Here is a 13440-nt window from a genome sequence, read left to right on the forward strand (position 1 = left end):
CAGGAATGCAATCTTTATTTGATCTCACAATTATAAATTCATGACTTCTTTAAGTATTATAATAGAAATATATTTACCTGAGAATTTTCATGTTTTGATTGAATGTCAAAGTTTCTTGTTTTCAGTGTGTTTTATATCTTGGAGCTGGAAATATTTGGTATAGCATTGTAGCTCCAATTTTATAATGGAAAAATGGTGAGAAATAATTAGATTTTTAGAGTCTCTTTACAAATGACTTTTCAGGACCACCACTTGTATAAATGAAGCTGTTCTGCAATAATAACAAAGCTAAATGGATTTCATTTCAGTATGTTTTATAGGTTAAATATTAAGAAATAAATAATTCTTGTTAAAATTACACTGTAATTCCTAAAATTCAAATTACACTTTAAAGCCTAAATCTAGTCATTAGTGTAGTCCATTGGGAGGAGCACTAAATCTGTCATCAACTGGCTACCTGGACTTGAATCCATGCCTCACTAACCTAAATTCTGTATGATCATGGGCAAGTCACAGATTGAAATTCAATTTCTTCATGTATAAAATGAGGGAAGTGGACCAAACAGTCCCTCAGGTATCTTCCAATTCTTTATATTTAAATTTGGATAAATACTGAATCTCACATTTGTTTGGTTTTGTTCAAGCATGATTATGATATGATTTCCTGTATCATGTTAAAGTAAAAATATAAATAATTTTTCTGAAAATTGTAGTTTTTAAATTGAACTTCAGAGTTCTTTTAGAAAATAATTTTAAAATGAGCATTTGTTAGTTTAGGTTTTCTTTCTCCTTTTGATGTTATTACATGTAGGAAAATTGGAGAAGCGACTTAGACTATTTAGGGTAAGCTTTAAGGGAAAGCATACCTTGTAGAAAATGATGAAGCACTTTCTGATCATTTCACTTGTATTGAGAAGTAATGATTCTGAAATATCTATTTGTTTGCCAAAAAGTATGTGAAATCCAGAAAGACCTAAACAGAATTCATATCTTTCTCTCTAAATAAGCTTTCTTATGAGTTTCACTTTGTCAATGGCATGAGCATCCTTTTAGTCACCTAGGACTTAAATATTGGCATGATAGGATCATATATTTAGAGATGGAAGAGACTTTTAAGGTTATCTAGTTCAACACCCTCATTTTACAGTTGAGGAAACCAAGACCCAGAAGAGTTAGGTAACTGTAAGTCTAAAGTCACCAGGTTAGTAAGTGGCGAAGCCATAATTTGGACCCAAATCCTCTGTCTCCAAATTCTGGGCTCTTTCAACTGTACTACATTATCTCCTTTTTTAACTCTCTTGCTTCCTCCATTCCACCTATCCAGTCAGACATGAAATCTTATTATCCAGCTTCTGAAATGGTCCTGATATTTATATCTTCCTCTCTATTTTCTCAGCTATCACCCTGTTCCAGACTCTCTTGTTTCCTTTAGAGGCTCTTCCCATCCCTAATCCATTGTGCACAAGGCAATTATTAATCTTTGTAGAATTTTCCCTTTGTCATATACCTCTTTTTGTAAAAATCATACACACACACACACACACACACACAATGGTACCCTGATACCTTTTGGGGGGTATGGATGATGGGAGTGAGTGGCGGTCCTTAACCTAGGATTTAATTCCTGATTCATCATTGTAGGGTACACTTATGCAAACTTCCTCCGCTAGTGCAGATCAATAATTTGCCTGTAATTTATAGTCCTAAAAAGAAGTCGGTATACTGAAAGGTTAAGTGTTGCCCAAGGTCATAAAAAGAAGGATGTATCAATTTGGGCATTAATCTCTCTACAAAGTATGTTCCTTATGCACTTTACCATGCTGCTGCTTCTACCTTTTTGAGTCTTTTTTGCCCGTTATGCTTTGATGTGGAATGTACACCTATTCCCTGTACTTGTTCTCTGATATGTTCCTTTATGCACATAGTTTCTCTGGCTTAAGTCCTTTCTCCTCTACCTTTGTAAATCCTGTCCATTCTTCAAGGCCTATCTTAAGATTATGGCATCCAAAAAAATAAAATCCCATTCTCTTTGATGTTATAGAAAACTATTAAGTAATTGGCTTTAAATTTTGTAATTTGTTTTCTAAGTTCCTATTAGATTTTTTCTTTATTCATGTATTTACAGTGAAATGTAAAACAAAACAAAAAAATCCCGTTCTCTTTGATGTTATAGAAAACTATTAAGATTGTGACATCTATGAAGTCCTTCCTATAATTCTAGCACTTAATGATCTCCCATATCTTCTACTTTGCTCTTCTTCTATAGTCTGATAGACTTCTAAAATGCTAGATTGTGTAATACACAAGTTAGTGTTTATGATTTGTACTCTCATAGTAATTTCTAATTGTTTCTTGGATATTGATTTTATGTCCAGATTGAATGTTTTTTGAGGGCAAATCATTCATTTTTCATCTTCATGGAACAGAGCTAAGAACATGAGACTTATACTTGAAAATTTAAAAACTGTTGTCGGGGGGGCGGCTAGGTGGCACAGTGGATAAAGCACCGGCCCTGGATTCAGGAGTACCTGAGTTCAAATCTGGCCTCAGACACTTGACACTTACCAGCTGTGTGACCCTGGGCAAGTCACTTACCCCCCATTGCCCCGCAAAACAAAACAAAACAAAAAACCTGTTGTCAGATACCAAATAGTTACTTAAAATAATTCATTTTAAATTATTTACTTTGTCTCCTGAAATAGATAACCAACTATTTGAATTGGGTTGTGAGAAACTTGGCAGATTTGGAGGTCCAAATGGGAGCTGTAAAAAAAGTGAACAGTTTCTTGACAATGGAGTCTGAAAACTATGAAGGAGCAATGGGTATTGTTTTAAGTGTTATTTTTGTAATCTTCATCTTTTCATTTTCTTTGCTTTTAGCTAAAAATTTCAGTGGTACTTCTTCATTTTAATAACTAGGCAAAGTTATATTGGAAGGCCAGTGTCTTCAGCAAAAGAGAAATGGGGTGAAGGAAATTAACTGGATAATTCAAAATCAATGTTTGAACTAACCAAAAAATTCCTTTAAATTGTAGCTTTATTTAGCTATGGAGACCTTCCAAGATGTACAATGTATAAACAGATACAAATAATTTAAAGTCTAAAGAATTAACCATGCAACTATTACTGAAGATCCTTCTATGACTATTTAAGGAATATCAATATTTCTTAGTGTTTTATAAACCCAAAGGCCCCAGCTTTTGGAACAAGAACTCACTATTTGAAAAAACTGCTGGGAAAACTGGAAAATGGTATGGCAGAAACTAGGTACAGACCAATGTTTACACTATATTCCAAGATAAGGTCAAAATGGGTACATGATTTAGATGTGATCAGTGATACCATAAGTAAATTAGAAGAGCAAGAATAGTTTACCTGTTAGATCTATAAAGAAGGGAAGGATTTATGATTAAACACAAGATAGTGAGCATTATGAAATGTAAAATGGATCATTTTGATTATATCAAATTAAAAAGGTTTTGCACAAACAAAACCAATGCAACCAAGATTAGGAGGAAAGCAGAAAGCTATGAAATAATTTTTACAAGAAATGTCTCTGATAAAGACCTGATACATCAAATATAGAGAGAACGAAGTGAAATTTGTAACAAGTCATTCCCCAATTGGTAAATGGTCAAAGGACCTGAACAAGCAGTTTTCAGATAAAGAAAGCAAAGCTATCTTTGGTCAGGTGAAAAAAAGCTCTAAATCACTATTGAATAGAAAAATGCTAACTAAAACAACTCTCAGGTACCAATTCACACCTATCAGATTGGCTAATATGACAGAAAAGGAAAATGATAAATGTTGAAAAGGATATAGAAGAATTGGGACTCTAATACACTGTGAATGGAGTTGTGAACTGCTCCAGCCATTCTGGAGAACAATTTGGAACTATCCCGAAAGAGCAATCAAACTGTGCATACCTTTTGATTTAGCAATACCACTACTAAGTCTTTATCCCAAAGAGATTTTAAAAGGGGGGAGAGACCTACTTGTACAAAAATATTTATAGCAGTTCTTTTTGTATGGCAAAGAATTGGAAACTGAGGGGCTGTCCATCAATTGGGGAATGGGTGAACAAGCCATTGCACATGACTGTAATGGAATACTATTGTGCTATAAGAAATGATGAGCAGGCAGATTTCAAAAAAAAAAACTGGAAAAATTTACATGAACTGATGTAGTGTTAAGTGAGCAGAACCAGGAGAGCATTGTACACAGTAACAGGAACATTATATGATGATCAGCTATGAATGATTCAGCAATTCCCATACAATGATCCAAGACTGTTCTAAAGTTCTCATGAATAAAATTGCCATTCCTATCCAGAGAAAAAACTTTCACATCATGACTAATATGAAAACATGTTTCATATTATTACACATGTATAACCTATATCGAATTGCTTATTGTCTTAGGGAAGGCAGAAGGGAGAGAGGGAGAAAATTTGAAACTCAGAATTTTTAAATGAATGTTAAAATTTGTCCTTATGTGTAATTAGGAAAAATAAAATACTATTAAAATAAAATTAGAAAATACATCATTCCTACCTTTACTAAGAAAAATAATAGATGATTGCTTCTAAAATATTTGGTTTTTTGGTTTAAAAGTAATATCTAACAATAGATTCCTTATTCCTTGCTCTAAAATTATAATACCAAAGAATCATTTAATTGTGGACATAGATGTGAACCTTAAAAGCAATCAATCCAAACCCCTCAGTTTTCAAATGAGAAAACTGACTCTCAAAGAGGTTATTTTAATGGCATAATTCAGACTAGTGCTCAGGTACAAAAGGGTCCCAGTTCCTCAAAGTGCTAGATCTTATTAAGCTATGTGATGAAGATAAGCACCTTAATATTGGTATCTTTTGGGGTAGCTAGGTGGTGCAGTGGATAAAGCAATGGCCTTGGATTCAGGAGGATCTGAGATCAACTCCGACCTCAGGCACTTGACATTTACTAGTTGTGTGGCCCTGGGCAAGTCACTTAACCCTCATTGCCCCATAAATATATATATATATATATATATATATATATATATATATATACACACATATATATATGTATGTATGTATCTTTTTTAGTTATAATTCTGGGCTTTGCTGGACAAAAATGACTGGCAAGAATTTAAAATCTGGTGTCTGGAAGGAGTATTTGATGGTTGGGAAGGCAAGATCCAGGTTAATTATCCCAAAATAGAGAAAGAAGGATGAAGTTTTAGTTCTGAACTTCTAACCCAGAATGTAATTTTACATAAATAAATATTTAAAAATCCATATCAGTGTTACTTTAAATTTAGAAAGAGTTTAGTCTTAGCAAGGGAAGTATATAGCTTATTGTTTGAAATTTTGTATATCTTTTCCTAGATCCATCTCAAGTACCAGAACACTGGCCACAGGAAGGAGAGATCAAAATTCATGATCTGTGTGTGAGATATGAAAATAATCTTAAACCAGTTCTTAAACATGTCAAGGCTTACATCAAACCAGGACAAAAGGTATGAGAGCGCTCATTGTCATCACTTGATTAATAAGAGGTTTGGTAATTGATTGGTTATATAGGATGGGTGAAAGTGAAGAGCAAGGATGCCACCAAAGTCACTATCATGTGAGGTTGGAAATTTGGTGGTATCTTCAACATAAAAAGGGAAGTTTAGAAGAAAGGTGGGTTTGGGGGAAAAGTTAATGAGTTTTGTTCTGAATGTATTGGGTTTGATATACCACCATAGGACATTTTAAATGTTATTTGCCCAAACTGATTAACCATCTTATCCAACTTTATTTTTTGGTGGGCTTTTTCCAACATATTACACTGTGGCATTTAAATTGTCTGGGCTATGGAATAAAAGAAAAGGTAAAAAAGTATATTGGGAATGAGAAGGATAAAGATAATATTTTCTTATTGGTCTCATAAGTATATATACATATATATACATATATACATATATACACATATATATGTGTGTGTGTATATACACATATATATATGTGTGTGTGTGTGTATATATATATATATATATATATATATATATATATATATATATATATATAGTGAGGCAATTGGGGTTAAGTGACTTGCCCAGGGTCACACAGCTAGTTAAGTATTAAGTGTCTGAGACCAAATTTGAACTCAGGTATTCCTGACTCCAGGGCCGGTGCTCTATCCACTGCGCCATCTAGCTGCCCCTCATAAGTATATTTTTAAAACAAGTAGAGTAGAAAGTAAGCAATGATTGACTGACTTTATGAAATATCTATCTGCCTCCCCCATTCCAGTCTTTCCTTCGTGTCTCATTAAATTCCTCCCCCTATATTTTACAGCTGTGTTTTTCTCATATTTAAGAACTGATTTTTATCATGACTTTTCTTTGGTAGTGACATAGATGCAAAGGAAGAATATTTAAATTTTAACAGGGTATTTGTGTAATAAGAAACTTTGCCAAAGACAGGTTGTGTCTAGAGAAGTCCAAAATTTCTGGAGGCCTGGAATCTACTGAAATTAGTTAAGCTTTAAATATACTATGAGAGGAATACTGCTTCAGATCTTTATGGATAAAGGGTTATGCCCCAAGAAGAGTAAAAAGGGAAGATCCCTAGATGCCCAAGAGAAAGCTTTCAGGGGACTGGGCTGAAGAAAGGAAGAATTAAACAATAGCAAATAGCCTGCTGATGCAGGCTGTCCTTGATATTTCAAAATTTGGCATCTTCTTTTCCTCTAGGACATTCTTTTTCAAAAACACCCCTCTTTTTCCAAGCCCTGTTCCCTTCCCTTCCAACACATCCCTAGCTATTAAGGTGCCAAAACTTCCTCTTTGTCTTGATCATGGTTTTCAGGTAGTGCAATAAATTTCAAATTCTCTCTCCTATATCTATTTTTCAGGTCAAATGTTTTTCCAAGAAGATATTTCACATTGCCTTCTATTTTTTTTTTCATTTGGATTTGCTTTATTGTGTCTTGATTTCTCATAAAGTCACTAGCTTCCATTTGTTCAATCCTAATTCTTAAGCAATTATTTTCTTCAGAGAGCTTTTCCATTTGGCTTTTCAAGCTGTTGACTTTTTTCTCATGACTTTCCTGCATCACTCTCATGTTTTCCTTTATCTCTCGTACTCTATCTTCAAAGTCTTTTTGAGCACCTCTATGGCCTGAGACCAATTGACATTTTTCTTGGAAGCTTTGGATATAGGAACCCTGACATTGCTATCCTCTTCTGAGGGTGTACCTCGATCTTCCATGTCAGTAAAGAAACTTTCTATGGTCTGCATCTTTCTCTGTCTGCTCATCTTGCCTATCTTTTACTTGACTTTTAATTCCTTCTTTTTTTGTGGGGCAATGGGGGTTAAGTGACTTGCCCAGGGTCACACAGCTAGTAAGTGTCAAGTGTCTGAGGCCGGATTTGAACTCAGGTACTCCTGAATCCAGGGCCGGTGCTTTATCCACTGTGCCACCTAGCTGCCCTTAATTCCTTCTTAAAGTGGGGCACTGCTTCCAGGCTGCACTGTCCCAAGCTTTAGGGGGTCCCAGGTGGTACAGTTTAAGGAGAGGCACATTCTGCACTCACCTGGCCTGTGCTCTGGTCGGAACATAACACCATGCCTACTTGCTCCTCAACCAGAAAATAAAATTTTTGTTTTGCTGGGTTGATAGTTCCAGCGAGTGTGAGCCCCTCTCCTGGGCCTCCACCACTCAAGGCTGCTTCCTGGTTCCCAGCAGGGGTAAAACAACCAAGTTCCACCTCAGTGCCAGCAGAGACCCCTGTTATCTCCCCCCAGCCACCCACTCACCCCTCTCACCAGACAGTGAGCTTAGTTCCAGAAGAAGCCAGTGCTGCAGCTGATTCAGAGGCTCCTGATGTCTCTTTCTCTGGCACAGCCTGCCTGGAGCTGGATCTGTGTTGGCTCATCCCTGAGGTTGGGTTCCACTCCAACCCCAGCACAGCAGACCCCTTCTGCTGACCTTCTAAGTCATCTTTGGCTGGAAAATATGCTCACCTTGTCCTTTTGTGGGTTCTGCTGCCAAAACTTCCTCTTTATCAAGAGAAAGAGAGAACCAGGGCCAGACAGAGAAATAGGGACACAGAAAGAGACAGAAACAAAAATAGACACAGACAGACACAGAGAAGGAGAGACAGAGAAGGAAAGAAGAATGGGAAGTAAGAACAAAAGAAGGAAGGAAGAAAGGAAGAAAGGCAACTTTTTTGATTTGAAGTCACACAAAGCAGGCCCTTGAAAATTTTTGCACTTAGATTGGTTTCGGTCCCATAGTTATTTTAGTTGTGGTGTTTTTGTTTGTTTGTTTTTTGTTTTGTTTTGATTTTGTGGGGCAGTGAAGGTTAAGTGACTTTCCCAGGTTCACATGGCTACTAAGTATCAAGTGTCTGAGGCCGGATTTGAACTCAGGTCCTCCTGAATCCAGGGCCAGTGCTTTATCCACTGCACTACCCAGCTGGCCCCTAGTTTTGGTATTTAAAAAGCAAAAACTATCAGTCTTAATCTACTAGTCATTGTTCCTGAAATAACCATCTTTGAGATAGAATAAGGCAGTTTAATGTTCAGAAAGCCAACCAAATACAGGGATCAATGATAAAGAAAAGACAAGATTATGAGTGGATACAAAGAAAGCTGATGTAGATTGGAATTGCTAGTAGAGATATTTAACTAGGAAACCAAGTTTTTATCTTATTAACAATTCATGACATCAGTGAAGAGGAAGATCAGGAAAGAAAGACCATCTACAAATAAATTATTATACTATGAGTATGTAAATAGGGTTTTGGCATTTTTCTATCATGATGTTTTTGAGTTAAAAATAATTTTGTCTGATTTCTGTTCTTTTTCATTAACTTGGTGTTTGTTTGCTATCTTAAGGAGAAATGGTTGCTTCTCTGATCATGTTCTCTAATCTCCCTGCACCCTATCCCCCATCACACATGCACATCTTCTGCTCAAGAAGCTTCAGTTGCTTTCTATTACATCTAGGCTAAAATATAGATTTCTCTGTTTGACATTTAAATTCCTTCAGAAACTGACTCTAGTATATCTTTCTAGACTGGTTTCTCTTTACTTGCTCACACACACTGTACATCACCCAAAGTAGTGTACTTGATGCTATCCATACATAACAACCCATCTTCTGCTTGTCTACCTTTGGACAAGTTGTCCCCAATGCCTGGAATGTTTTACATCCACATCTACACTTAGAATCACTAGTTCCCCTCAGGGCTCAGCTCATGTTCTGTCTCCTATAAAAGACCTTTCCTAATTCTTCTAAATATTAGTCCCACCCCACAAAAAAACATTTTATATTTATTCTCTCCTATATACATGATCCATTCCTACCTTTCTACTTTCCATTAGAATCTAAGTCCTAGTGGGGAGAGATTTTCTTTTGTAGCTCTGTTCCTAGAGCCAAGTACCTTGGCTGTTATATAGCATTCACCTACATGTTTGTTGTAATTGTCTTAGGTTGGTATATGTGGTCGAACTGGTAGTGGAAAATCATCATTATCACTGGCTTTCTTCAGAATGGTGGATATCTTTGATGGTGAGTTACTAGAAATTTTCTGCTAGACCTTTTTCTCCTGGAAAAAAATACTTGCTTAATAACTTGTTATTTATATAGTGGTGAAAATAAAATATTTCTAGAACCAAGTGCAGTGAAGTGTGTTGAAATCCCAATGGTTTTGAGTCTGGCTTCCCACATCAAGCCAGTCAGGGTCAAAAATCCAGTTTTGAATATAGGAAAGAAAAGTCCATAGCTTATCACATTTGATAAAGTAAAGTATTTAACCTTCGTTCTCCTCTCCATAGATTCTGTGTTCGAATTCATGTTAAATTTTATTAAGATATGGTAGTAAGGCAAATGGATGAGAAGATGTTGTGGAAGTCGAATTGACAGGACTTGGCAATTGATCTAATCTAGGAAAAAAGAGAGATGCAATCAAAGAGGACTCTGAGGTTTCAAATCTGAGAGATTGTAACCAACAGAAAAAGGGAAGTTTAAAGGCAGAATAACATTGAGGGTTTGATAAGGGAATAAACAATTCCATAGCACTCATTTTGGGCCAGATATTTAAGCACTTTACAAATCTCTTTTGATCCTCAAAACAACCCTGTAAGTTAGGTGCTGTTCTTTTCTCTCCTTTTTACCATTGAAGAAACTAAGGCAAATAGAGATTAAGCGACTTGCCTGGAGTCATATAGCTAGTACTTGTCTGAGGCTGTATTTGAACTTAGGTCTTCCTGACTCCAAAGTCAAGAGATCTTTCTACTGTGCTACCTTATTGCCTCCCCCAAAGAGGGTAGTGTGTTGCATTTGTAACACCCATGTTCTAGGATCTGTTGCTCAACTAAGAGTAAGGGTTGTAAAATTCCATGCGAAGAACAAATCAGGAAGGTCACACAGCCCTTTTTTCTTGCTGAGTTTTAGCATCTGAAATCCTTTTCCCTGTACTGTGTGTGTTTGTGGGGCAGGGAGTAGATGCCCCCAGAACAGATCATGACCTTCTGTTGAGCATCTCCAAAGTGTGATATTAATACTTGAATACCTCTTCAATACAAACAAGCATCCCTAAAACTAACAAACCTCAGAGGAAACACTGCAAAGTCAAGGGTAGAGTAGATGACCTCTGCCAGGAATTGCTGACAAAGCTTCCTGTTTTAAAAATACAATACAATAATTCTTTCAATATATTGATAGAACACAAAATTTTATATCTCTACCATTTGATTTTCTTTCCTATTATTTTTAGACCATACAAAGAATCTCTAGGAAAATATATTTTTCATTGCCATGAACCATATAACTTCAAAGGAATAAAAAAAGAATTCCTTTAAAAGAAAAAATGGAGATTATCATTTTAGTCATAAATATGATATAATCTCTACATGGTAATTTTGATCATTAAAATGTAATATTAAACTTAAATATTCCATCTGTGAGGAAAAGAATTTATCTTTAATAAACAAACATAATTCTATTGTTAACTTTACCATGTTTATTATATGTGTTTATTTTAAACAGGAAAGATTGTCATTGATGGGATAGACATTTCTAAACTCCCACTGCATACTCTGCGTTCCAGACTTTCAATCATTCTACAAGATCCAATACTATTCAGTGGTTCTATTCGGTAGGTCCCTGACATGATGTGAGAAGTGCTAAGATAGCCCTTCATTCAAGAAAAATGTATTAAGCACATAATATGGGCTCAGGTGCTGGAGGAGATATAAAATTTAGATTAGACATAGCCCCTATCCTGAAATACATTACATCTAGTAGGGAGATAGACACAAATATATACAAAATTACATGAAACCATTTGCCAAGAGCTCTTATATCTGAACTTTTCCCCATATCACACCCCTCTGATGCCTTCCCCTACTATTTGATCTTTCACTCTAGTCTCTGATGAAGAGGGAGCCCGTCTTTTTGCTGAAGCTATCCCTTTCACAGTTAACCTTGATCCCATCCCCTCCTATATTCTCCCTCAGATTATCCCTACTATTATCCCCACACTCTCCCTCTGACCTTCAGTCTCTTCATATCCACCATTTCCTTCTTTCCTCCTTACAAACATGCTCTTCTCTCACCCATCCTTAACAAAGTCCTCAAAAATACATGTTTAACATATAATTGTTGACTGATTGATTTGGAAAGCCTTTTAGAAAAAAGTACCTTGTGAACTTCAAGATTTGCAGGTTTGCAGGATCAGAGAAATTTCATAGACATGGCTTTTAATTTGGATTTAAAGATGGACATGTATTGTATTCCACATGTGAATTAAGGTAGAGAGGAAAAATCAAAAAACAGTATGAATGTTAATTTGAACCCTCCGCATATGTGCTAAATTTCAAGTATATGTATAAAAGATATCTACAATTTAAGACTAGGGATGTTGATACAAGACAAAATTATCCAAGTGATTACATTCAAAGTTTTCCCATCAGAAATGTAGTGCTTAGATTCACCAATTTTTATTATGGTTAGCTTTATCTGAAAGATATAAAACAGAATGTTCCTGAAGAATCAAAACATAAGGCAATGCCAGGCATGATAGTTCATATTTCTCTTTTACAACGTCTGTGCTGTCCCATCTGCATTACCTTTTTAACAAATACCTCTGTCACTTCCCTGTGATTGCATCTTAGAATCTTCTTCCCTTATAATAAAGTATAGTTAAGTAAAACAAACACATTGTATCATTAATGAACTTTTAATAATATCACCAACAGTACCACTATCTTTATCCAGTAGAATATATTTTATTATGTGTTATACCATGATCAAATAAATATTCACTTTTTAATAGCTTAACAAATTCCACTTCATTTCCCCTACAGATTTAATTTAGATCCTGAATGTAAATGTACTGATGATAGACTTTGGGAAGCTCTAGAAATTGCTCAGCTCAAGAATATGGTCAAGTCACTTCCAGGAGGTCTGGGTATGTCTTTGAACACTCCAATTTTATGTCTGTATTTTTTAAAAAACTGATAGTTGTTACATTTGTAGTCTGTTTATCTTTAGTGAGTTCATCTGTATGTTTCTACAAGGCTCATTAGAATACCATGGAATTAGCTTATTACACTATTTCTTTATACAAGGCTTTTGTTATTTCTTCAGAAGCTAAATCACTTGGAATGATGTCGAAGAAGACCACTTTTTATGCTAATAGATCTTGCTCCAGAGAATTATAAGAAGGTTCTTCTATATGTACTCTAAGCACATTTTGGAAAAAAAAATACCTAAATATGTTAACCCACACATTTCCCCTAATCTCACCAAAGCTTAGCAATATAGGCACATAGTACTTTAAATTAGCCTTTCCTGGGCATACAAAACACACTATTAATTACTTTTAATGAATGGTCCTTTAGGTATTCCAGTGTTCATAGAGAGTCTAGAATTGTGTAGAGGAAGGCAACCTTCCATCTAGACAGGATTTTATTTTGCTACTAGAAATACACTAGTTTTCAACAAATTTTTACTCCAATATAAAAAAATATATAATTTATATTATATCACAGTAGCCTGTGTGGCCTTAGATAATTTTTTTTTCGGTGAGGCAATTGGGGTTAAGTGACTTGCCCAGGGTCACACAGCTAGTAAGTGTTAAGTGTCTGAGGCCGGATTTGAACTCAGGTCCTTCTGAATCCAGGGCCAATGCTCTATCCACTGCACCACCTAGCTACCCCCTTAGATAATTTTTAACCTCTGTTTCAGTATATTCATTTGTAAAATGAGAATAATAATAGCACCTATCTCCCAGAGTTGTTGTGAGGATCAAATATGATAGATAATATTTGTAAAATGTTTAGTGCAGGACCTGACACATAGTAGGTACTATGTCAGTGTTATTATTGTTATTATTTTTTATTATTATGTCAGAATACTTTTTCTTACTTTACCATGCTGAAGGCTGAATTGTATGACT

The 13440-nt window shown here is 35.4% G+C and overlaps 1 protein-coding gene across 7 annotated transcripts in view; it reads left to right on the plus strand.

The window, feature by feature from the left end:
- Positions 1-13440, plus strand: part of ABCC9 (ATP binding cassette subfamily C member 9) — a 196940-nt gene that overhangs the window by 166163 nt on the left and 17337 nt on the right. For all 7 annotated transcript variants that reach the window (XM_043967998.1, XM_043968001.1, XM_043967999.1 and 4 more), the window contains 5 exons: positions 2703-2823; positions 5372-5502; positions 9470-9548; positions 11028-11136; positions 12347-12450. In XM_043967998.1, the coding sequence (XP_043823933.1) occupies positions 2703-2823; positions 5372-5502; positions 9470-9548; positions 11028-11136; positions 12347-12450 (544 nt within the window). The remainder of the gene's footprint in view (positions 1-2702; positions 2824-5371; positions 5503-9469; positions 9549-11027; positions 11137-12346; positions 12451-13440) is intronic.

Source organism: Dromiciops gliroides, chromosome 5 (genome assembly GCF_019393635.1).
Source record: "Dromiciops gliroides isolate mDroGli1 chromosome 5, mDroGli1.pri, whole genome shotgun sequence".
In the NCBI taxonomy this organism is placed as follows: Eukaryota; Metazoa; Chordata; class Mammalia; order Microbiotheria; family Microbiotheriidae; genus Dromiciops; species Dromiciops gliroides.